General features: G+C 39.3%; 1 protein-coding gene across 8 annotated transcripts in view; it reads right to left on the reverse strand.

Moving 5' to 3' along the window:
- The window catches only part of SRGAP1 (SLIT-ROBO Rho GTPase activating protein 1), a 268,505-nt gene that overhangs the window by 127,974 nt on the left and 113,723 nt on the right, over window positions 1-26,808 (reverse strand). For 7 of the 8 annotated variants that reach the window (XR_012380756.1, XR_012380755.1, XM_025883134.2 and 4 more), the window contains exons 2-3: window positions 7,702-7,897; window positions 2,366-2,528 (exon numbers count right to left, since the gene is read on the reverse strand). Coding sequence is in view for 6 of the 8 variants with exons in the window: in XM_025883134.2 (XP_025738919.1) it covers window positions 2,366-2,528; window positions 7,702-7,897 (359 nt within the window). In the remaining 2 variants the exon portion in view is untranslated. Of the gene's footprint in view, window positions 1-2,365; window positions 2,529-7,701; window positions 7,898-21,875; window positions 21,896-26,808 lie in introns of those variants that run through there. The other variant, XM_073900724.1, reaches the window with a different exon arrangement.

A 26,808-nucleotide genomic window follows, 5' to 3' on the forward strand; every position in this document is an offset into this window, starting at 1 on the left:
AGGAGCTGCTTCACCCTAAGATTACTTAGCCCCTCACCAAGGGTAGCTCAAATCCAATGGCTGCAAAACAGAGGCGAGGCCTCCTTGTCTGGATATGACACAACTCCAAAGGACCATCCTAGCTCCAGAGCTGCCTGAGGTTCAGCTTCTCCCCCTCTGCCCCATTCTGCCTTACCCACTCCCTTCAAGAGTGGACAGCACTCTCTTGAAGCTCTTGAATCGTTTCCCAGGATCGCAAAGCAAGTAAGCAGAAGAGCTGGCATTCAAATTCAAATCTCTTTGACTCAGCCCCAGGTTTCTACCAACTTTATCAAGCCCTGGACTTTGATTTACAAAATGCACATCCTTACATCTTAGCAAGACATACAAAGCCCCTTTCTGTAACAATCATCCTTCCTACCCTCACATCCCATCACTCAACTACCATGTGACCCTGGCCCAGTGACATCAAACTCTTTCCTGAACACATCGTATTACTGCTCTCCCTGGAACACTTGTCTTTGTCTGCTCGATGACCACTTCCTTCTCCTACAGGTCTCACTCCAAGTACTCCCTCTTCTGTGAAGAATTTCCTGACCCCCCAGGAAGATAGTAGATCCTTCAGCTTTGAGCTCCCACAGGGGGTTGTGTTTCCCTTAGCCTGGTAACTGTTAATTACCATAATGAGTTCCATGCAAGCAGGGACGTGTCTTTTAACTCTGCTTCCTCAGGCATTTTGAAGATGTTCTGTTGAATAGATAAATAAATGAATTCGACTGCAGTGTTGGCTGAGACGCCCTGGCTGAATGGATGGCAGCCTTCCCATGACTAGAAGCAGCACACAGTGTCATCCAAATTTGGATAGAATGTGACTTTCTTGAGCACGAGGACTGGTTTTTGTCCTCTATGTAGCCTTTCCAAGACCTAACACCATCTCCTGCTCATAGAAGATGCTCAAAAAGCCCCAGTGAACTAAATGAGGCTTTGGCTAAAAGGGCTGACATCTGAGAAAATAACTTTCATGGCTCCATAAACTATTTTTCAAATTTCTATTTTTTAAGGTATATTGGGCCTTTCCCTACCTGTTCTCTCTCTCTTTTTTAAAGATTTTATTTATTTATTTGACAGAGAGAGACACAGCAAGAGAGGGAACACAAGCAGGGGGAGTGGGAGAGGGAGAAGCAGGCTTCCCGCTGAGCAGGGAGCCCGATGCGGGGCTCGATCCCAAGACCCTGGGATCATGACCTGAGCCGAAGGCAGACGCTTAGCGACTGAGCCACCCAGGTGCCCCTCTACCTGTTCTTTTTTTAATAGGTTCTTCAAAAATTTTTTTTCAAGTTCCTCCTTTGTTTGAAACATTTATTTATTTATTTATTTTTCCTATTTCACAGAGCAAAAGAGGACCTGGAGTTTGCTAAATGCCATTTCTGGGTCAGAAACAGAACCTAGAGTGGACACATCAAACACGGCTATGAGGTTTTCCAGCTGGCCTGCTTGACACCACATCTTTGTTTTCAAGGGCCCCTGTGAAGCATAAATATGTCCTTAAACTACAAGGTGGGGTTTTTTTCCCCCCACTTTCTGAAACCAATGCTTACTTACGGAATAGAGTATAGATATTGGAATAGGTACCACACAACACTAGCACAGAGTGAGGAGAGGTGGGGAGAACCCTTGTCCTAGAAACACAAAAACTGAAAGCAAGTCTTACTGGGTGAGTAGCTGCATTCCCCACACAGGATATGGTCCAATTCTGTGACTGTTCTCAACAACAATGAAATTACTGAGAGCTGGCTGAGAGTAGTAACAATGATAAGAAGGCTTAAAAGCCCAGCTCCTATTTTGTAAATGGATTTGGGAAAGACGAAGCTCTCTGGCATGTTAAGAGCCTGAATTTTCTGTGCCCTGTGGGATTTTCTTCGTGTCATCCTCTTACCACCTCCACTGCCAGTCTGTTGAGAGCAAAGAAAAAAACCATGATAACATTTTCCCAAGAGAGCAGCACATCTGGTTATTCTGTCCTTCACAAGTGTCTGATCATGTGTGAGCCAAACCACCAAATCTAAGGCTTTTCCCCTCTGGTTTGATTTTTCCTAACTGCAGGCAATGTGTTCCTAAGGTCGGAGGGGCAATCCGCAGGTACATCTCATTTCACAATTTTGCTCACATTGTTCAGGTCGCAGATTCAGCGATTTACAGCTCTATATGTATGCCTGCGCAGGTTAAACTTTTTATTCTGTGTCTTTAAAAGATTCCTTCTTTTAGCTAAAACTCGTGGAGTACAATTAAGGAACGAAGGCACCAATCCCTTCTCAGTTGTGCTAATGGTTAAGGGGGGTTATGGGAAAGCACACAGCAGCAGCAGCAGGATTGAAATGGAAAGTACCTTTTTAAACATCCTGGTCGAATCCTCACTTATCTGCATGAACCGCATAATCACATTGTTCAGATAGATGTCACTCAAAGTTGCATGGTCTTTGCTCTCTCTTCTCACTTGGTTCAGAAGCAGATACCAGCAGTTCACTGGAGACAACAAGTTTTGGTCTTTCCTGAGAGGTGAAGAAAAACAGAATTACCATCAATTTCAAAACTGCCCCAACCAGCTGAGGGAAGTCACCAAGGCCCACAAGGAGCCACAACAGTTGGGTATTGTTCTTCTTCCTACTCCAGGCATTGCTCAGAGCTCCTCAACAGCCAATAGAACAGTCTTCCACGCCGGGATGGCAGAAAGCTTGGAAGGAAAAACTTGGACCAAGAATACCAGTCAAAACCCACACTCCTGACAAGGGCCATGGAACCCTAATATACACAGTCATCAGGCAGGCTTTCAGCTTTAAACACTCCATTGTGAAGAAAGTAATTTATATTTACATAAAAATCTACTGACTATTTTCTCACAGACTGTGGTTCGCCACTGCACACAGAGTCTGCTTTGAGTGTCCAGTCTGCTGCTGGAAAAGAGATTTGGCTGGGTATGCTTTCCATGGAACATACATTTGAGGATTATTTATTAATCCCCTGATATATAAACTCCAGCTTCCCAAAAAGTGTTCCCGGGAATCACAACTTTACAACGTTGTCGGAAGGCTCATGAACAGAACCAAGAAGTTTACTGGCTTATGACTTGTCATTAAACTGTTTTACATTTGTAACTACACTTTGTTTTATTCTAATACTTTCATTTTACTTTTTTAAGTAGGCTCCACACCCAACATGGGGCTTGAACTCACAACCTCAAGATCAAGAGGTGCATGCAGCCAGGCGCTCCTACTTGTTTTATTCTAGATAATAAAGCTAAAAGTGAATATAAACAACAAAAGACGACTTGTAAAAAATCTTAAAGAAAACCTCCAAATAAAACTAGTAACCACCTGGGACGTTACTGCTTCATAAAAAAAAAAAAAAAAAAGAAGAAAAGAAAAAGTACAATGCTTTCTGTTTTTTAGTCTAACTGGAAAATGATGAAAAGGCACCAGAAGGCTTATCCTAACTCAGGGACACAGGAGCCATGTGTATCAGACATGTTACCCTACTATTCACAATCATTTATGACTCTGAATATTAATTAAGTTAGAAAAGAAATCATTAAGTCAGCTCTTTCTGCCTGTAAGTTCCTCAGATTCAGGATCTGACACGGAATCAAGTCAAGATGCTCTGTAGAAGAAAGAAGAAGTAGAGGACGGAAGTGGAAGCAGGAACAGGCGCAGGGGGGCAGTCCTCTTCCAGGGTCCTAGCCTCCTGGCAAACTAGAATTACAGCCCCAACCTAGAGAACCTCCTTTTTTTCTCAAGGCCATCAAGCAAGGGGCACTGGTTCTATGGCAGACAATAGCCCTTCTAGTGACATTCTCTATCCAGTCAGCCCAAGAGATAAAGATCACCTTATTGTATTGACTTTTATGTATGTCCTTTATGCTGAAAGGATATGCTCCCAAGAATACATTCTTTCAGAACATTTCCTACTGTGACAACATTTCCTATGTTTTCATATCCTGAGTACCCTCCCCATGGTAAGCATTAAATAAATGTTATTTCACTCACTGGATAAACACATATTATTGCCTTAATAAGTGATATCAATACCAACAACAATAATAGCATCAGCTATCAGGCACTGAGCACCTACTCTAAAATCTTTATTTTTATTTTTTTATTTATTAGAGAGCGAGAGAGCAACAACATGAGAGGGGAGAGGGTCAGAGGGAGAAGCAGGCTCCCCGCTGAGCCGGGAGCCTGATGTGGGACTCGATCCCAGGACTCCGGGATCATGACCTGAGCTGAAGACAGTCGCTTAACCAACTGAGCCACCCAGGCGCCCACTGAGCACCTACTCTAAGAAATACTACACAAGAGCACAGAATATGGATCTATACTGTCCAAGTTCAAATTCCAGAACTACACTTACTAGCCATGTGATCTTGGCCAAATTACCTAAACTTCTCTCTGCCTCTGTAACTTCATTTGGAGAATGGGTAAAATAACAGTATTTATAAGATTCTTATGAGGATTATTTCAGTTAATATATGTATATTTTAATGCTTACTATAATGCCTTAGATCCATAACGAGTGCTCTACAAAGTTAGCTATTTTTATTTAGCAGCTGGTCTAAAGATTTTACATACAGTAACTCTACGTAATCCTTACCACTAAAATTTAAGGCAGAAATTCTTTGTATCCCCTCTATCAGTGAGAGAAGTGAAGCTTAGCGAGGCATGCTGATTTGCTGATTTGCTGTTGAGACCAAAGCTAGTATCAGAGTCTTTGAGCCGAGGAAGGCTGATATAAGCCTTGGTCTTCTGTCAGTGTCAACTTTAAGCTAAGGACTTTCTACATAATGAGCAACCCAAAGCTGAGTACCGTGCCCAAGACTTAACATTTGTTTGGTGCAGAGAAGAAACACTGAGTGCATAACCCATGCCGGCTATCAATCACATCAAGGACTTCATCATGTTTCTCATTTAATGGTCATAAAATCTCATTTTATTTTTTATTTTTTTTAAAGATTTTATTTATTTATTTGACACAGAGAGAGACAGCGAGAGAGGGAACACAAGCAGGGAGAGTGGGAGAGGGAGAAGCAGGCTTCCCGCGGAGCAGGGAGCCCGATGCAGGGCTCAATCCCAGGACCCTGGGAACGTGACCTGAGCTGAAGGCAGACGCTGAAAGACTGAGCCACCCAGGTGCCCCGTAAAATGTCATTTTAAAAGTTAGGAAAACAAGGCTCAGAAAGGGTAAGCAACTTGACCAAAACCACGCAGCAAAGCCAGTATTCAAACCAGGTCTGGCTCTTTCATAAAGTCTGTCCTTGATTTTCTTCCTACTCTTGATTTGTCCTTTCTGTAGACTTATCCATCTTACCTTCATTCCCATATTCAATAAACTTACCCAAGTCAAAGAAAATTCCAAACGGTTTACCTTTTGACAAAACACGTCAACAAACTGGGATAAAGAAAAGGGGGCAGCTGAAGCCCTAAGGGATCAGACCAAGGTACATGGCCCCATACCAGTTTTCAGCTCACAACCGATTACCAAGTGCACAGAAGACATTCAAAACTACTTACTGAATGGATGAATGGGCTGTCTTCTTATTTGTAATCACTTTAAAAAGGGACAGTTATTATAATACAGTACTGGCTCTAGTCTCCTTTCCAGCTCTAGGCTCTGTCAGGTACACTGGACATCTGTCCACCCTGGGAACCATCACTAAGATTTATTTCTATGCTGGACCAACACAAGAAGTTAGCCATGAAAAAGTATTCCCTATTTAGAATTGTTCTGCATTTGCTTCTGCAAAAGTAACCTGGGGATACTGCCCACCCTACTTTTTAGGTAGGATATAAAAGAAAACAGTAAAGCCAATGGTGAAGACAAAGACAGGCTTCTCTGCAACCCCCTCCAGTCTGCAGCTCAGCCTGAGCAGACAGGCCTCCTTGTTGTTACAAGGGGGTAGGTGGTTTTCTGTTTTACCAATGCACTGAGATAGCAGTTATGCTGGTCCCGATTTTAGGCTGGGGTGCAGTGCAACAGGGTTGGTGGTAGGAAGTCTTCAGTCCCACCTCTCTACCTTGCACAGGCCTCACCTTCTGCCCCACATGGGACTAAAGGGAAGGTATAAATGTCCACTTGAGTTTTCAGTTCCCTCTTCCTTTTTTGGCCCCTGGAAATTTCCTTTACTTTCCTATGAGTTCAGTTACACATTTAAAATGATGTCTATTATATTTTTATCAGCATTTCTGAGAGTTTTATAGCAGAAATACTTTTCAGATTACCTAGTCTACTACATTTCCAGAAAAGACTGTGTTGCCTTTTAAATATCTCCTAGACAAGTCTATTTCTTTCTCCCTGCAGTATTGCTAGTTCATGCCATTACTGTGAGAACCCCCTATATGGTCCTTCCTCCCTCCACTATAGCTCCTTCTAGTCCACAGTCCTATCTATAGTTTTTGTCATCATTTTAAAATGCAGGTCTATGGGGTGCCTAGGGGGCTCAGTCAGTGAAGCATCTGTCTTCAGCTCAGGTCATGATTGCAGGGTCCTTGGATCGTGCCCCGCATTGGGGTCCTTGCTCAGTGGGGAGCCTGCTTCTCCCTCTCCCTCTGCCTGCCGCTCCCCACTTCTGCTCTGTCAAATAAATAAATAAAATCTTCAAAATAAAATAAAATAAAACAAAACACAGGTCTGAGCTGGTCATTCTTCTAATTAAAACTCTCCAAAGGCTTCTCATGTCCTCAGGACAAAGTCCAAACTGTGGAGTGTGATCTACAGGCCTCCTAGATCTGGCACAATTTACACCTGGAGCCACAATGCTCACCGCCTCACTACTCCCACCCAACTGCTTCTGTTCTGCAAAACTGCCTTATAGCCCTTTCCTTCTACTCCCTGATGCAGGATGTTCCCCTTGCCTGGAACATCCTGCTATGGGCCCCTCAGCTTGCCAACTAGTCCTTCATGTCTTCACTTACGTTATCACTTCCTCCAGAACCTTTCTCGGACCATCCCTTCCCCACCTCCACTATAAAATGGATTTCCATTGGGTCTGTCTGTGGCATCCTGCACTTATCCTGTCACAGTACTTGTATTCTCCATTAAAGTTGCCTGCCTACTTGTCTCTGTCTCTAGGATCTAAATTACAAAGTAAATTTCATTATCAGAAAATCTGTATTTTTTTAAACAAAGGAAGTACACTTAATTCAAAGGTGTTTTTTTTTTTTAATTAATTCAAGGTTTAACTGCACTTGGTCATAAGCATTTTACTAAAGCTCCTTGTTTTAAGTCAGTCTCAACTGGAGTGACCACAAACATGATTGGGGGGTAGGGAGCTAAACATGCTCCCTACTGCTTATTTTCATACAAAATCACTACAGAAATCCTGAGGTCTTTGCTTGAAGAAGCAGCCATTTTAAAATGTGCCCACTGAAATATCTACCTGTAGAGACCAACTCCCACTTTTCTGTAATCAGTAATTTTATGAACACACACCATTTCTTATTTATAAAGTTATCCACAAATATACATTTATTGGAAAGAAAAAATGTCAAGAGAACACTTTTAAAATGTGATACATTGATGCTCATAAATTATAAATGCAGAGTTGCTTTTACCTGTGGGGATATGCTAATCAACAGCTTCTCAGACAAAGATGCAAAATTCTAAAACCAAGAAGGGTGGTAAGAAGGCAGGCTATCACCTTGGAAAGATGAATTTGAGTCAAGTGTCTCTTACTTGTACTGCTGGTGATCCTTAGTGCTTCTCGTTTTTGCCATGAACCTTTCTGCTAACTTCTCTAGGTTCCGAGAATATTCCGTCTCAATTTCAGCTTTTTTCCGGAAGAAATCCTGCAGGTCCTGGAGAAGTTGAACTCTCATCTCTGTTTGCTGTTCCAGGCATTTTTGCTGTTCTACCAGCTGAGCTCGAATTTCTAAGGAAAGAAGAGAATCCATTTGATGATTTTGTGAAAGTTAGTGCTGGTGTGTGCAAGATAAAGACAATGAATCCTATTATACATTTAGCTCTGTATTGGACCTTTATGAAATTGCTAGGTCTAGATTGGTTCTTTATATAATCTGCTGACCTTTTAAAAGAATGAGACAAGTCCCAGGAAAGAATGTCAGAAATTAGAACAGAAACATGGGTTACATTTGCAATGCCACAAGCATGCATGGAGTCATGAGGGCAAAAAATGAAAGCCTTTAAGATAACAATTCATAACATGTGACGTGTTTGGGGTGCTGTGTACATTGTAATTTTTTCAACAGCATTTTACCTCAACTATCCCTTTTGAATTTGAATAGCAAGGATGCGAGCATCATTTCTTCCAGACTTCTGAACCACCGCGTATTTGCCAGTTGGCACAGACAGACACTGACATCTGGTAATTTGTATTTAGTGCATAAATTTCTAGTTTGTAAAACACGTAGCTTCTGGGTTTATAGGGATGCCGTGCCTAAAAATAATTTCTTTCTCTATCCAAATAATCCATTCATTAATGGAGTCCTCGGATTCCACTTTATTATTCTATTCACAACATCAAATGCTCTTCACCTGGCCTTCACTTCTTACACATTGCTCAAACTAACAGCTTTATTGACACATGTAATCCTGAAAAGAATCCTTTGATGATTTTAACACATTAGGAAGGTGATGGTTAGTCTTTTACTGATTTAGGAAAAACAAAAGCAAAGGCATGCCACGCAAAACTATCTGTAAATGACTATAACAACAAAACCTGTGTGTTTCGGAAAATAGGATAGATACAGCAATAACTACTGACTTATTCTTGTCAGTAGTTAGACCCAGGGCTAACCTCCAGACAAGAATACTCATACTGGAAAACTTTATTTCATCTTTCCCAGACTCACTGTGTATTCCCTTAAAGTGAGGGCTGAATCTAATTGAGTAAATAGAAATCAATGTCCAGGGGCGCCTGGCTGTCCCAGTCAGTGGAGCGTGCAACTCTTGATCTCAGGGTTGTGAGTTCGAACCCCATGTGAGTATAGAGATTACTTAAAAATAAAATCTTAAAAAAAAAAGAGAGAGAAATCAATGTCCAAATAACATTGAACATTTCCTCAATTCCTTTCTAGTATTCTTCAACAGAGAAAGACCAAGCTCACAATATATATGCATACATTTGGCCATGTTTAATCAAGCTCATTAAAAGCAGGTGATCAAGTTCTCAATGGGGAGTCTGGAAACTTGTTCAATTTAATAATGGATAACAATAATCAAACACTATTCTACACCCTATTGAAGTAGGTAGGAGTATTAGCCTCATTTTACAAAGAAGGAACTGAGGTTTAAGGAGATTAAATACTTTATCCTGCCAAAAAAAGACACAATAACTATGAAACGAGGCCCTCAATAAAGTCATGTCCCAGGCAACACTGCTTTGGGGAACCCTGGGAAAGGGTAGGAAACATTTCTCAAGTGTCCTTTCCTTGGTTTCTCCACCTCTAGATTGGGGGACCCTATTATTAATCTCATACAAGTGTGGTGATCACCAGAGTGAAAACATTATTACAGGCTTTTAACTACCATGAACAGCATCTGGTTTTTAGTCAATCAAAGTAAGGGTTTTTCAATACAGTATTATAATCACCATGTCTGCCAAACTCTTTCCCCCACAAATACAGAACTATTTTTGTTTCATGAAGAAAAAAGAAATCAAGGGTGGGGGTATTTCTCATTCAGGAATCTCAGTAAGTCTTTTAAGATTTAGTAATTTTAGCACATCTTGCTCTGCTGAGAGAAAATAAATCAATCGTCTTAGGCTGTCAATTAGAATTTTTTTTTGTTTTAAGCTGCATTAGTGCCAAATAAGAAATAAAAGTGGCCGAGAGTACAGATCTCAAGAGATCTACACAAAAATTCTGTGGGCTTCTTTCTTCAGGCTCATTCTTAGATTTCCTCTTGCTTCCTTCAGTGTTTAAAATCAAGAGCTAGGGAATTTTGAGAAGGAGGACTGTATCTAAACAATTAAAAATCTCATCTTTTTTGCAGGCAACAACTGTTACTTCATATTATCTGTAATTTTCCCATCAAAACAGGACACTAGCAGCATTTTCAAGAAGGAAAATGTGAAGGGACAGAATCTAGGGTATTGTGAGAAAATAAAACATGCTCCACAAACTGAAGGAGAATTCGTTTGATTACCCCTTTAATTTAGACAAGTTGGGGACAAATAGGAAAGGATCACAAAAAAAGAACACAAGGAAAAAAAATATCAAGATAAAAGTACTACCATAATACATGTCTTATTAGGAAGAGAAAACCTCTGGGTTCTTTATACCACACCAGAGCCACAAGGCAGCACAATGTCAGAGTAACTCACTTCATTGCACATCTGGTAAGGCTTTATTAATATGACCTCACTTGATGTGATCTAACAGTAAATGGCACTGATAAGTTGAAAAGATTTTTAAATACATGAGTAAAATAAATAGTCATAGCAATTCTGGTCCACTGCTCAGAACAGATCAAAGAAGCCAGTGATGTACTGCGCCCCACACCGGATCAGTTCTTCCAATGGACCACAGGGTGCTACAGGACATAGCATCACTGTCATCCCAGGTACCAAAGAATCATGAGGGCTGGACCTGGTGAAAGCAGCACATTAAGTAGTGATTTCAAGAAAAAGTGTGAGTCTTATTTCTGTAGAAGAGATTACAACTTCCCACCCACCTTCTTTAAACACACTCTTTCAGGATTCTATTAGCTTTTGTGTGTTAGTATTGATCTGGATCTTTTTTTTTTTTTTTGAGACTCAAGCTTCATTTTAATTTACCTAACCAAGCCATTATTGAGCTCCTATTTTGTGTTAGGCAGGAGTTAATGAAGATTTATAATACACAACTCCTTCTGGTAGGAAATATAAATCCTAAGTTGATAGTATCAATACATCAGTGCTATAATGAAGAAATGTACCAGGAAGCTATGGAAAGAGGAGCAGACAGTGGTAGACTGTGGAAGAGCCTGGAAGACATAATGCCCTGAAGAATAACTATGTTATAAGATATACAGCTATAACCACCAAGAAAGTGGAAAGACAACACATAGATTGGGAGAAATATTTGCAAATTATGTATCTAATAAGGAACTTGGGTCTAGAATATATAAAGAACTCTTACAACCCAATAATAAAAAGACAAATAATCCAATTTTTAAAATGGGCAAAGAATCAAAATAGACATTTTCTCCCCAAAAGATCTACAGATGGCTAATAGCAGATGAAATGTGGCTCAACATCATTAGCCATCAGGAAGAAGCAAATCAAAAGCAAATGAGACACCTCTTCACACCTGCTTGGAAGGTTATAATAAAAAAGATAATAACAAGAGTTGGTGAGGAAGTGGAGAAACTGGAACCCTCGTTCGCTGCTGGTGGGAATGCAAAATGGCACAGCTACTCTGGAAAACAATCTGGCAGTTCTTCGAAAGGTTAAACATAGAGTTAACACAGATTTAGCAAGTCCACTCCTACCTAGGTACATACCCAAGAAAAATGAGAACACAAAAATTTATATACAAATGTTTACAGCAGCATCATTTGTAATAGCTGAAAAGTAGAACCCACATGTCCATCAATTGTTGAACAGATAAGCAAAATGTGGTCTAGCCATAAAACATTACTCAGCCATAAAAAGGAATGAAGTACTGATTTGTGCTACAACATGGATGAACCTTGAAAATATAACCTTAGTGAATGAAACCAGTCATGAAGGGAAACTGATTACACTATGAGATGTCTGGAAGAGACTAATCCATAGAAAGCAGATGAGTTGTTACTAGGGCTAGAGGAGTTGGGGGAAATGGGAGGCGATTGCTAAGGGGTGTGGGTTTCTTTATGGGATGATGAAAATGTTCTAGAAGTGACTGTGGTGATGGTTACAAACCTGTGAACACACTAAAAAACAGTGAACTGTACACTTTCAGTGGGTGAGTTAAATGGTCTGTGACTTACAGCTCTTATATAAAAAAAGATATATTGCTGTATCACAATTCCATGAAATTTGGGTTGTGGAGACATTTCTAAGAATGATGATAATAATAATAAAAAAATAACTCCTCATATTTTCATGCCTAGTACTTCTTAGTAATCAAATTGGACAACATAAATTAAATTGATGGCTTCGGGGCGCCTGGGTGGCTCAGTCGTTAAGTGTCTGCCTTCGGCTCAGGTCATGATCCCAGGGTCCTGGGATCGAGCCCCGCATCGGGCTCCCTGCTCAGCGGGGAGCCTGCTTCTCCCTCTCCCACTCCCCCTGCTTGTGTTCCCTCTCTCGCTCTCTCTCTGTCAGATAAATAAATAAAATCTTTAAAAAATAAAAAAACAAAACGATGTCTTCATGATGGCTCTTGCTTCAGTATTTTTACTTCACCCTGAATTTGTAAGCCAGAGTAGAAATTTACTAGCAGGTGAGCATCATTGGTGTGTTAATTGTTACAATTTCTAATGGTATAGAAAAGATTTACCTAATAGAACATTAGGAGGGACTTATTACCATGACTCCCAAACAACTGCATAAAACAGCACAATCTCTTTTGGCAGAAAAATGCCATCTCTGAGGAGGCTGTAAGCAGTCATTATTTAAATCTAGGTCAGGACCTACTAAATAATAATAATGGCCATTTTAACAGGGCTAAAATTTGCTGCTTTTTAAAAAAGGACTTATTTCATTTCTGATCAACCAGAGTGCCACCACAGAAGGAATCAACATTAACAATCCAACAATACACAAAAAGTGTGCTTTCAAACTACTCAATAAATTTGTTAAACAAAATAGAAACAGTTCTTCTAAGCTATAAAAATCTGACAATACTAAATAAAACAGAATTGCTTTGGAAAGGAGGAAATGGAGACATCTCTTCTCATTGCTGATAAAGAAAGGGAAGTCCTAATCCTTGAAATAAATTTGTGTGAGACCACAGAATGATGCATATTTCATGGAAAGATTGAGTCCATGAGACTGGGTTGCTTCTCTAATATGTTACTAAATGACGAGGACTAGTGCATAAAATTGATAGACTGGGTGTGACACTCATGATTGTCCAGCAGATAGAAAGGCAACAACATTTCTAAGTCATCACAAACCATCTCAATTATTTCATAATCTTGGTTGGTCAGATTTTTCCTTATGATAATTAAAAAAGTATACATTCTGTTAGAATTTATCAGTACCTTTACCAAATGGATATAAGGTATTTTCCCAAATGACAGGTGAGAGCCAATTGAATGTCTCAGAGAAGAACCCAGTGATGCTCTAACTGGTTCTGTCAATTATTCACATGCTTACTGTTCACGTGAATAGAACACTAAGGAGTACGAATCTTCCAGCTGCTGATTAGCTAACTACCAGGTGCAAACTTTGGTGAAATGTGTTTAGGCTAGAAGTTTGGAGCAAAAAAAAAAAGTCCACAAAAGTAAGCAAAGACCATTTCACTAGAAATCCAAATCCAAGATTTATGCTTCTCTTACACTTTGCACAGAAATTAGGTGACATCAATATGGACCCAGACTGGAGTTACAGTGCTATCTAATTACAAATCATCGGAGGGGTGCCTGCGTGGCTCAGTAGGTTGTGTCCCACTCTTGATTTCGGCTCAGGTCACAATCTGAGGGTCTTGGGATCGAGCCCCACCTGGGGCTCTGTGCTCAGTGGGGAGTCAGCCTGAGATTCTCTCTCTCTCTCTCCCTCTCCCTCTGCCCCTTCCCCCCACTTGCGCATGTTCTTTCTCTCTCAAATAAATAAATCTTTTTTTTTTTTAATCATGGGACGTGGGGCAAGTGACTTAACCTCTCAAATTTCACCTTGTGAAATAGTCCCACCTCACAAGACTGGTGAGGATTAAATGAGTAGAAATGAAAAGCATGCCGCAATCTGCAAACCACCATGAAAAAGGTAAAGATGCTGTTACTACTAGCATCTGCAGGCTTTCATTGCAAAGATATTCACTATTTCCTTGTGCCAGGCTCCTTACTATGGGATAAAGAACAGGCTGAAAGTCATGAGCCTGATCCTCGGTGAGAAGACAGACAATGCAAACAGTGAAAGTCACTGACCTTCAGGACCTTAAGGTACGAAAGTTAAAGAGCAATGGAGGTGTGCGGAAGAAGTTTCCACGGTTGGGCAACGGAAGGGGTAAGTACTGAGGAGGTGATCCTGAGGTTGACCTGGCAGTTTGTTGATACACACAGGGGGAAGGGTACTCTGGGCTCAAGGATTAGCATACTCACCTGCAGGAGGAGGGAGAGAAGAAGGAGAGTTATACCACGGGCTTCTGTGCTGCTGCAATCCAACCCTGGACCGCTAGGGGGTCTGGTTATGGGCCTAGGGCAGCCCCAAGCAGAACACTAAGGAGTACGATTTTATATCTTAGCTCAGTTTCCCAAACTGGTTTGATGATAAAAACCACCTGGGGTGCTTATTAAAAATACCTGTGTCCAATCCCCTTGGCTGGCTATTTTTATCTTGTTGGTCTGGCAGGACCTGGAATGGAGGATTTTAATTAAGTACCCAGGTGAATCTTTTCATTGGGCAACTTCAGGAAACACGAGTGAAGAAATGAACAATTCTGAATAAGGAAGATATATAAACAGACTTGCATTCCAGAAAATCACACAAATAACTAAATGAAATGCTAAGCATCCTACACCTCATGAAATAAGAGTTTCTTCTGTAAACTCTATGGTTACCTGTTTGAATTATGAATTACTAGGCAAAACAAACCAACAATAAAACCCTCACAAGAGTGAATGGTATCCATGTTCTTCCCTACCTACGCCCATTATTTTAATTAGTTATGAATCACTCATTTCTGTCATCTAGTGTGGAACTAATGAGTATTTCCATTTAATTTGTTATCAGAAAGCAGAAGCTGATTTTCAACCACATTGTGGAGAAATCTTTACATCTGTGCTGTCCAATATGGAGCCATTAGTCACACTGAGCGCTTCCAATGTGGCTAGTCCAGACTGAGACATGCCGTCAGGGCAAAAATAGACTCAAGATTTCAGAATCTTAGTATGAAGAAGAAAGGATGTAAAGTGTCTCACTGATAACTGTTAATGCTGACATTTAAAAAATGTAGGCACTGGGAAAAAAATCTAGACATTGGGTTATAGAAAAGACATTATTAAAATTAGCTTCACCTGTTCATCTGCTTCTCTTCACTTTTTAAAATGACTATTAAAAAAAATCTAAAATTAGAAACGTGGCTCATCTATATGACAAAGCTCCTCTAGGATATGAGTACATTAGCAACTAAGTTTCTCATAGGTGGAATCTGCAGTGCGAGTTCTCACCAGAAAAGGTTTTTGAAGAATTAGCAGGCTTGATCAGAAGACAGAACTTAAGCATAATGCATATACCGGATAGAATACAGAGTAGCAAGACACAGTTGCAGTTAGAAGTGTGACCTTGGAGGAGTAACTATTTCTTTGGAATCCTCAACTGCAGAATGGTTACTAATTATAGATGCCATATTCCCCCTTCCAAAGACAATGAAAGGTTTTAACGGGGAATGAAGACTTTCTCATCTTGTAAAGCACTGTTTTGGCTGATTATCATAAAATGTGTAATGAAAAAGGAAGAAAAACATCCTAGATTTGATAATATTGACTACAGAGGCTAAAGGACTTTCAGAAAAGAAAAGATCATAGGCCAATGGGGGTTATTATCATCAATGACAGCTTCAGAGGGCATTGGCCCTGAACGGCCTTTAAAGATATGCAGGATTTGGAAGGCTGTGCAAATTTGGGGAATAGAAATGTAGTTCCTTAAAGTAAAAATGATATTTTTGACACTCTAGCCCAGAAGAGTTAGGTTCTAAGGAAGGAAGCTTCGGGTGGCTGGACCAAATGTAACCTTCCAGGTTACTGCCTCATGGAAAATATAACTCCCTAGTCTTTCTACTTCTAAATTATGAGACCACCAACAATTTAAGCAAACTAAATAGCATAGACATATATGAAATCAGGTTGCTTCCATTCTAAGCTGAAAACCACGATGTCATCCTAGAACTCTTAGAGATGGTCAGCATATTTTCGGGGGAGTAGAATTATGACAAAACCTTTTGGAATAAAACAAGGTAACTGTCCTCTCAGTACAGTTAATCCTCATTGTTTTGGATATAAAAGTAAAGTCAATTTCACAACATTTCTGACACTTAAAGAGAGGTTGTTTCCACTTTTCTACTTTTTCATTACAACATCTTCATTTGAAAGGACATTAACCTCAGTATTATTTTAGAATAAAAGCTTAGTACAAAAGCATCAGTTTTCATAGCTTTTGAAAGCCAAATATTATATTTTGGCCTAGATAACATTTTCAGGTGAAGTATGGAAAACAAATCTGCACCTTTTTTTTCCCCCAATGAAAGCTAGCTAGCCAGGATAAAAGGCAATAACTTAAGGGGATCAATTATTGCAGTTTAATACACTGCAGGAAAGGCCAGTTTAAGGAAGTACAGATCTGAATGATTCACTATCATGTCTGTATTTGGAATGCACAAGAGGTAAGATTTCATTAACTTCCCCATAATTAAGCAAGAACATTTCAGACAGTATTAGTAGATTGATTTTTACTACCAGAAAAAGACCATGCGTGAAAATCACTGATCCGTAGAGAGTACAAGGATTTACATTTTGGAATGGCTTGTGTTGCTGACCTTTCAAAGGTTCAAGGCATTCTCTAAATGTTGACTTTCTTTCCAGATATAATTCAACATGAAGTCTCATGGAATAAATAGAAAAGCTTGCACATTTTTTTGGAATAAGTTTTAAGAATGAAAAACTTTTAAAGTAGTTTAAATGTTTTGTACTGAGTTACTTGCAAATTGAGGTTCCCCCCCACTTTTTAAAGATTTTTAAGTAATTTCTACACCCAACATTGGGCTCGAACTCACAATCACGAGATTCAAGAGTCACATGCTTTACTGATGGAGCCAGTCAGGCGCCCCAAATTGAGCCTTTTTCAAATAAAGGCTCTTCTCCTTATTGCAGTAATTGCAATTTTAAAGTGTACAGTTTAGCCTCCCAAGCAATTTACCATTTACATGGTAAACACCAAGAGAATATTTATTGAGTTCCTACTATGTTCCAGATTCTGTGAGAGATGCTTGATATAGCTTAGCTCATTTAATTTTTACAGCAATCACATTATGTAGTGCCTCCATTAAATAGATGAGGATATCAAAGTAGAGAGAGGTTATTTTGTCCAAAGTCATAGAATTATTAAGTACTAAAGCTTGGATTTCCATTCAGGTTTGTCTGATTCCAAAGCTCATGATACAAAATTATAATGTTCAACAATTACACATAGTGTATAATTATACAAAGCAAGCCCAAGTGATCCAGGCTGGCCTTCTAGATAATTTGTTAGAATGTATATAGATACTGTATGTAACTTAATGTATCAAATAAAATTTAACTGCCAAGTATCTAACTAGCATCCTTTAGAAGCAATGATTACATTTCTATTATTTACGTAATTAAGTAAAGCCAAAAGAATCTCCTTCTCCCCGAAAAATTCAAATATTTTATAAAAACTGTTTAAGTGATTAATACTAATTCCATAGTATTTCCTGAATGTTATGGCTTTATGGGAAATTGTGTATTTAGGTCAACTGTTGCTGTTTTAAACTGTAAATTGTTATTAATTGCTAATGTTAAAATTACTGTAAAGCTTTGAACTACAGATTATAAATCCCTGAACACAAATATCATGTCTTTAAATTTCCATAGAACACATAATAGATACTCAATAACTCTCTCTGATGAATGTTTGCTTTAGTAAAGATAAGTTGTCAGAAGGCTTAGTTATGTGCACATGGACTCAGGACCCAAATTTTGCTAATTCATAAAATGGTTTTTCCATTCTCCTCTCCCCAAGGCCATTGCCCCATCACCATCTCTTCTTTCTTTGCTCCATGTGGTCCCTCTGGCAGCCAGCCTGACAAGGTTTCCCCCATTAACGACGCCCTATTTGGTCAACACTGGAAAAAGACTCCAGTTAAATCCATTGACTATCATGTTTTACACATCTCTCAATTAAAGGTATTTTGTATGTCTACTTCTACCATAGAGGATACCTTCATCTAGGAAAATGACAAAGGAAACACTAATCATTTCACTTAATTTTCTTTAAGTCTCTACTACAGACTGATTGGATTGCTATTGGCGACTTTATATCTTACGTTGATTTCACTACAGTTCAGTAAGTGAGAGCTCCAATAACCTCTGGCTCCAAGGAACTGGAACTGTGACTCAGGAGGTGACACAAGGAAACCAGAAAGTGGTCAAGTACTTGTGCTTCCTCAACATTCAGTTTACATTTACTAACAGTCAGTTTTTGATCATAGAATAAATGCCTTTCAAGCTTTAGGCTACAAAATCCTTAAAATAGATGCCATTAGAATACACACACACACAAACACACACACACACGTATATTAATATGTATATCTTCCAAGATTTTTCAGGCCTAAGCAAAGACTGACCAGCAAACAGCTTGTTAAAACCAGCTTGTAAAAAACAAGGGCGCCTGGGTGGCTCAGTCGGTTGAGTGTCCGACTCTTGATTTCAGCTCAAGTCTGATCTCAGGGTTGTGAGACTGAGCCCTGCAATGGGCTGTGCACTCAGTGGGGAGTCTGCTTGAGATTCTCTCTCCTCCCTCTGTGTGCACTCTCTCTCGAATAAAAAATAAATAAATCTTTTAAAATGTAAGAAACATTAATTCTCTTCATTACTGTATCTCTTCAAAATACCAAATAAAATATTCAATTTGATAGACAACCTACAGATTGAAAATTAATTCTTTTACTTTATCCTCAGATATGAGCCAAACTCTGTAATAAAATAGTATTTCTAGTCCCACATAAACATCCAACTTTTACCCACATAATCTGCAAAAATTGAATTCAACAATATTCTCTCAAAACGTCCACTTAACAAGTGAACAGTGAGAAAAGAAATGCTTTTGCTACTCATCCAACAAACATTTACTGAGCACCATCCAGGTGCTGAGCTCTGGGAAAACAAAGATAAACCAACCGCGTTGTGCCCCAGGGCCTCTCAGGCTAGCTCCTAGTCTACAGACATGAAAACAAATAACTTATTTTTACAATGATCTTCATTTACAGTGCAATGCAGTAAGTCCTATAATGGAAGCATGTGCTGTGAGAACACAGGAAGGAACAACAAATTGCCCAGGTAAACCAGAGTTAGCAGATAAGTAGGAAAGTGCCAAGTTGGCGGCGGGTATGGGAAGGGTATTATGTGCAAAAGTAGTAGTGTGTGCAAAGGCCCAGGCACAGGACTATCTAGTTCAGGGCATTACATGGATGGCAGTTTGTTCCATCCAACTGATAAGCAGGGGCTTATCAATTATTAGGAGGATTTAAAAGTAAATACTCTAGGGGCACTAGGGTGGCTAAGTCAGTTAAGTGTCCAACTCTTGATTTCATCTCAGGTCATTATCTCGGGGTTGTGGGATCGAGCCCCATGTTGGGCTCCACACTTGTGGGGAGTCTGCTGGAGATTCTCTCTCTCCCTTTGCCCCTTCCAACCATGCTTGTGCATGTGCTCTCTCTCTCTAAAACAAGTAAATCTTAAAAACATAAAATAAAAGTAAATCCTTTAAAATGGTAAGGGATGCTATTTTTATTCAGTTCCTCATTCACTTATTGGGAAAGTTTCAATTTATTTAGTAAGTGAAAAACAAATGCATATTCTTCATATTTAGAAAAGATAGCTGTAGAACTATGTTCTAACTGATGAAATTATCAGAAAATGACATTTCCTGCCAAATCCTTGACAAGAGATTTTTAAAAATTATTTTATGCTAATTTAGACAAGGGAGAACAGTGTTAACTATATTCAGTAGAATACTGAGGATATGGAATGGAAGGATTTATAAGTACCATACATGATCAGAGTTGCCTTCTATTTCACTTTAATTAGATTTAAGTTTTAAATTAAAGTAGCTTAAAATGACAAATTATTTAAAATACTTATCTTCTACCTTTCTTATCTCGTTTGGGGTCCACTCATCTTATAATTTACTTTGAACAGGTATACTTCTTAAAAGATATTGTTATAATTTAATCTTCACAACAAAAAGCAGTTCAGAAATACTAAGGTAAAAATGCTAGCATTTTCTAATCTTATACCTCTCGTTATGCTCTTTATAAGATCTCAAATACTCTCTAAGCTTTCTGGTCTCTGCCAGGTCCACTCTCTCACAGAGCTGCTCTTATCTGGAAGAGATTCATTTTTAAATAGGATCAATGTGTGAACAGCCCAGCGTGTTGTTGTGAAACACTGTCCTTCCTCCAGTACCAGGGAGCTTCTCTCCACCTCTCCTCCAGTTATGCATCCATGATGTAGACATTGCCTTTTACTTGAAACTTTCCTCCCCAGGTCTCTGCCCAAACTGTGTACTTCCTCTGTTAAATTTTGCTCTGTTAAACAGCACTCTGTGGTAGGAGCACTGACAATAGTGACTTGATCTTCGGCCCTCCATCTGGTACATGTTTGCTGGATGACCTTCCTTGGAAGTGCATGTTCCATGACCCCTGTAGATTACTTCACATACTTGAGAAATGCCCACCAATGTCAGGATAGGGGAGGCATGTTTTGGCCTCCCATGTCTCTGTTAGAGACAACAAAGTCTTTCCCCTTCCTGATGCACAGGAAGGGCCACAAGATCTAATCACAGATTAGCTGTCAATTAGGTGCATGCAAACCCTTAAGATGCATGTGAAGGAACCCTCTGATCTCACTACTATGCCCCACACGACTCCTTTCTTGCTCTACAAAATCTGTGGACTAAGGTCTGGACATTGCGGGAAAATAACTGTGTGGCTGGATCGCTGTCCGCCCAATCCTCCATTAGTAAGTTACCCTGAATAAAACTCGGTGTAAACTATGTGCAGTGGCCTGCTTTGTCTTCTGATCTCTAAGTGCTTTCTCAGTTTGTGGGATATTCTACTGTCCCGCCTCCACTTTCTTACACCTGTGTCTTATGTAAGAGGCAGGAGTCACAAAAAGACAAAAATGAAAGACAATGAACTGATAGGTTGAGGGAAAAGAGGGAAGGTGGGAACAAGAAAAGATAAAGGGAAACAGCTTAAAAAGAAAAGAATTGAGGGGAGGGAGAGAAGTAAGAGAGGGAAAATGAGGGGTATATGAGGAAAGGGGGCAGGTGAAGAAAATGAAATAAATGTAAAGTAACTGACTAAGGTCTTCAGGATGTCACTGACCCAGTCTTGGGCACCGGAGGGACTGAGAGCGCTTTAATCTACTAGGCTTGTCCTTAGGCTCCTAGCCTTTTCAAGAGTACATTTTGCTTTTAACAATTTTCGGATATCCGGCTTCAGTCTTAGACCAGCATGAGAGTAAAATTTCAAGGTCAAGCATAACTTCTTTTTCTTATTAGAACCAAAGCGTAGGTTGTTCAGAATCATAAGATCTTCCCCCTATTAAGCCTTTAGAAACCTAGGTGAAATAAAAATTGATCATGAATGTGTAACTTCACGTTTAATGGAACTTCAAGTTCAATGGCTAAGCATGGGACTCAACCAGGCTCAATTTTTCACAGGACCCTGATTCGAATGTAGTTCTGAGACCAAACAGTAGAAATTCTTTGTATTCATTCTATTTTCATGATTAATTTTTGCAGCTCCTGGGGCATTTTTAATTATCTTGGCACCCCAGGGGTAGAGTGGAAAGGCCATTAAAAACAGGTAGAATTGCTCAGAATTCTTGCACCATCTTCCTTCTATGTAAAAAATGAGACCAATTCATTAATACCAAAAGCTTTCCACATTGACCCAGAGAGCACAATGTTTTTTTTTCCCTTTTAAGTTTAGATGTTTCAGGTGAGAACCCACACTACTCACAGGCACAGCTGATGTCCTCTTGGCTGCCGGCATTCAGAAAGCTGTCTAAATGGATGGCATTAAGCCTTCTGCCACTCCACTGGATCCTTCCCCAGTGCAGGTGCCAAGTAACCCTGAGTTTAGGCAAGCAACAGTCCTCAGGGCACTTCAGTCCCCGTCTCCTAGACCAGGGCTCTCCTGAATGCTGGCAGTACAGCACAGGATGAATGCATTTCTTCTTCTTCACTCTGGTTATAGGGTTGGCTGGCTAGGATCATCCCAAAGGCAGAACACTCTGCCCAAATCCAGTGAAACGCTTTACATTGTTTAGCGTTCAACCTCCTGAGGCTGAAATAAATAAAAGCTACTTATAGTCTTAAGATCTGCATGTGAGCATTATATACAGAGCCAGGGTCAAAAACTCAAATGCCCTCAGAAGCCAGATAATAAATGAGTGAAATGGATAGGGTATAAAACAACAAGAGAAGGTAATGACTGTGCTTAGCGGGAGTGCGCGCCTCATCTACCACTGAGCTCCAGGGAGCACTTACTACATAGGAAGCTTGATGCAGGTAAGCCAAATCTGATTTTGTTTTTTGAGAGAAGCCTGAAATTTGGATTTGGGGACAAAATTTCCAAATTTTTAAATATCAGCAACTAATTATATTAAAACAGAGTACATAGGCCAAACAAAACCCATCCCTGTGCCAGATTTTGCCTCTAGACTACCATTATGTGTTCTCTGAAAGAGAGAAATTCTAAGCTTTTTGGACAAAATCACACCTTCTTCAATTGTCATAAACGTAACAAGAAAATCAAAATCGAGATTAATGATAATTTGACGGGACCTCAGAAATGAGGCAGCAATGTAAATGGTGTATGGAAAACCAATCAAAACAAGGTGACATTTAGTTAGTAATATTATTTCCCAGCTTTTAAGTGAATTTATTTGTAACCTGGATGACAATGGCTTGACTTACTCTAAAACTCACACTAGTTTTCTTGGAACTGAAAATACTAGAACAGTTTCTCCTTCCCACCATTCTCTCCTGGAGCTCAGCCTAAATCTGGAAGATGATCTGAAGTCCAATCTCATTGGAACTCTTTCTCAAGAACTGTTCATGCTGACTCAAGAAATCTGAGAAAAGCACTTCTCCCAGTGCTGGTACAAATCCCATTAACCATCACTGCTATCAAAGGCTTTACTGAATAATGTGTTCCAATTTACTTTCTGTATCTCTCTTCTTTGGACACATGTTAGAGAAATAGAAGAATTACAGAATTTCAAATTTACAATAAGCCTTAGAAATCATTTGGCCCTATCTGCTGTCTAGTGAGCAAATTCTCCCAAGTCCATGCCTCCCAAGAGCAGCCTGTACTACCATCTGGCAACTCCAACCCTTAGAGAAGTCTCCTTGAACTAAAACAAGAACTCATCCATTGGTTTGACAAAAATGTATCAAAATGCCAATGATATGACTCATACTAGTTGCTTTTATATAAAGATGAATAAGCTGGGACATCCCTCTCCCTCTACAAAGAATTCACAGAAATACTTTTAAAATTAAATTTCAAACTTCCAAAAGGGTACTTTGCATGAGTAAGTGCCCTCAAGAGACAAAACAAAGCCAACCAATCAAAAAGTCTAAGATGTAAGACAATTCATGAGAAGTGAAAACAGAAATACGTAAAAGAAAGAAAAGGTTTAATAGTAGGGAAATAAGTATGAATACTCAGCTATGAGACTTCCTTCGAAATTAACCTAACATCTCTTCCTGATCACTCTAGAAACCAAAGGCTAAAAGGAAGACAGGTGCCAAGTTCATCATCTACTATCGAAGGAGATTTACTCGCCCAGAATCTCCCAGAGCTGGAGAGGTACAAAACCAGGTTTCAGTATCACTACTTGTGTTCACTTAATAAACCTCTTCCCTTACTGACACCTGAATCCTTTTTCTGCTATGTTGTCCCTTAAGCCTAATTCAAGAAAAAGATATTCAGTCAATTCCATCCCCATTCCCCCTCCACCCACAAGTTGCCCAATTAAGAGAAATGTGAGAAAAAGAATTTACTATATGGCAGTTTAAGGTTTGCATGATAGCTAACAGCTGAGAAGACTTGGTCCAATGAGAACTTAGTCATAAATTTTGTGCAAAGCTCTGTTTCCCCAGCTGAGCAGAAGTGAAAATTTCCTCTGTTAGTATAATCAAGATTTTTTTTTTCCTTTGAAATTCTGAGTCCTGACGTTGGGTAATTTATAGAAACTTAAACCTCAACTGAAACCAATCTCATTTAATTGTTATGAGGACTAAATTAGATAATGCTTATAAGGAATTCAAATAAAGCCTCACACAGAAAATTTTCAATGGTACCTATTGTTATTAATATCATTTTTACATCTATTGGTCCTAAAACATCTTCACATATTTCTCAAGAATCCACATTTTTGTGAGTTCGAATGCACTGCTGATTCCATTTGAGGGTGGCGATTATGCCTATTAAGAATGCACTTTTTAATTTTTTCCCTTATTCATGCAAACATATTCATTTTAGCAGATTAGAAAAGTAGCAGGAAGGAGGGAAATCAACCATCTTGGGAACACACCTGTTAATATGGTACAATTATTTTTTTGTGTTTTAAAAAAAATTTATTGCTACAAAAGCAGACATATATATACTGTAAAATGTTGGAAAATGTAACTTAAAAAACCCACTTGCTTTTCTACCAGGGAGATTAATTTTGATAATATTTTGCTGTATACTCTAAATGTTTTTCTAATACAGAAAGCTCTACGTTATATCCATTTTGACTTTCCAACCTTTAATGGTTTATTCCATGCCATTCCTGGTGGAAAAGCTATGACTCCACCTGTATACAAGTAGAAATTCCAGAGCCTCAGTAACCACCATCACTGGTCCCTTCCTCAGGACCACGTTCTTTATTAGGTTACCTCTAATCCTTACAACAGTCCTGCAAAATACATTCCAATATCCCTGTTTTGGGGATAAGAAAACTAAGACCCATAAAGATCAGGTGACTAGTCCAAGGCCTCAAAGCACTAAGTGACAGAGCTAGGTTTCTATCCATCTTTGTCAGACTCCAAAGCCTGTATGTTCTCCCCTAGCAGCAGCCTAAAGTTAAGTGAGATACAGATTCTCTATCTGAAAACACGTAAATGAATACAAACAATCCAGATCCTTATTTGGGGAGTAAAGTAGTATGACTTTAATTTTACAAAGGGACAAAAGTGACTCAAAGTTCCATAGTGAAGAGGGATAGAGCTGGACTTTAAATCTAAGTTAGATGAGAACACCATCAACAATTTTAATACAAGATAACTCTCTGCTATGTCATGTTTAAATTTAGAGTTTGCTGGGATTTTACATAAAATAAACACACTCTCAAGCCGCCCACAAGTACTCACTGGTGAGCTTTGCCTGGGGTATAATTCAGAAGGAAAACCCAAAATGTAATTAGGGAGTTATATAGTCTTAATGTATACCACAGTGAAACTTACCCTGAGGTTTAAAAGTCCTGCTTATCAGACTACTGGGAAGCACCAACTGGGAATTTAGAGACCTGGATGAGACTCCCAGCTCTGTCACTAAATACCTGCTTGACTGTGGGCAAGTTACTGACTCTCTTCTGGGCTCCAGTGACTTCATCATTAAAACAGGTATACTAAATAATCCCCCTACCCCCAGCCCCATGGACTCACACTGTTGTCAGATGATAAAGGTTAAAAATGACAAAGGGTTTAGAAAATTTAAATTTTCCATTCATATGTAAGGTACCTAATAAAAGTAATGGCAGTTATAATAATGTATTACTATAGCTACATGTGACTGAGTGCAAATTGTCAGGCATTGTTCTGTTGTGTATGAATCAACTAATTTAATTTTCGTGTTATTATTACCTCAACTTCATAGACAAGTAAACTGAGGCTAAAACTGGTTAAGAACTTGCCCAAGGTCAGTTGGCCAGTAGATGAAGCTAGGTTCTGATCCAGACAGTCCGACTCCAGTCCATGCTTTTAATTACATGGAAAGGAGGTTCCTAAAATCCTTTACTTCTCCCACCTCCAACAGCCTCTGTGCCACCCCCACCAGGGGAAAAATACTGAAATATAATATACGGTTTCAGCAGCTTTTGCTATTTCTAATTACATGATTTTATTTATTTATTTGACAGAGAGAGACACAGCAAGAGAGGGAACACAAGCAGGGGGAGTGGGAGAGGGAGAAGCAGGCTTCCCGCGGAGCAGGGAGCCCGATGCGGGGCTCAATCCCAGGATCCTGGGATCATGACCTGAGCCGAAGGTAGACGCTTAACAACTGAGCCACCAAGGCGCCCCTAATTACATGATTTTCTTTATAAAATCAATTTAAAGAGAAAATAATTTTTAAGCTATTCTGAGAAACTTGTTTGATTAAAAAAACAATGATTTTGTCTATTTCATCAATGTTATCTTTAGGCATATCAGGTAATTTCATAAGGAAAATTTTTAAGAGTTCACAATTTTTTCTTTTTTTCCCTATTTATTTGTTTGTTTGTTTTGATGTAGTGTTCCATGATTCACTGTTTGCGTATAACACCCAGTGCTCCGTTCAATATGTGTCCTCTTTAATACCCATCACCAGGCTAACCCATTCCCTCACTCCCCTCAGGGTTCACAATTCTTTCAAAGATGGTTCTCCACAAGCAGCAACCTCTATGAGCTCAGCTGCAGCAACTTCTTGCTAAGACATGTCTCCAAACACAAGGGAATCAAGGGCAAAAATGAACTATTGGGACTTCATCAAGATAAAAAGCTTTTGCACAGCAAAGGAAACAGTCAACAAAACCAAAAGACAACCCACAGAATGGGAGAAGATACTTGCAAATGTCTTATCAGATAAAGGGCTAGTATCCAAAATCTATAAAGAACTTACTAAACTCAACACCCAAAGAACA

The sequence above is a fragment of the Callorhinus ursinus genome, unplaced genomic scaffold (genome assembly GCF_003265705.2).
Source record: "Callorhinus ursinus isolate GAN/ISIS: 27379988/994484 unplaced genomic scaffold, GSC_fseal_2.0 scaffold14, whole genome shotgun sequence".
Taxonomy (NCBI): domain Eukaryota; kingdom Metazoa; phylum Chordata; class Mammalia; order Carnivora; family Otariidae; genus Callorhinus; species Callorhinus ursinus.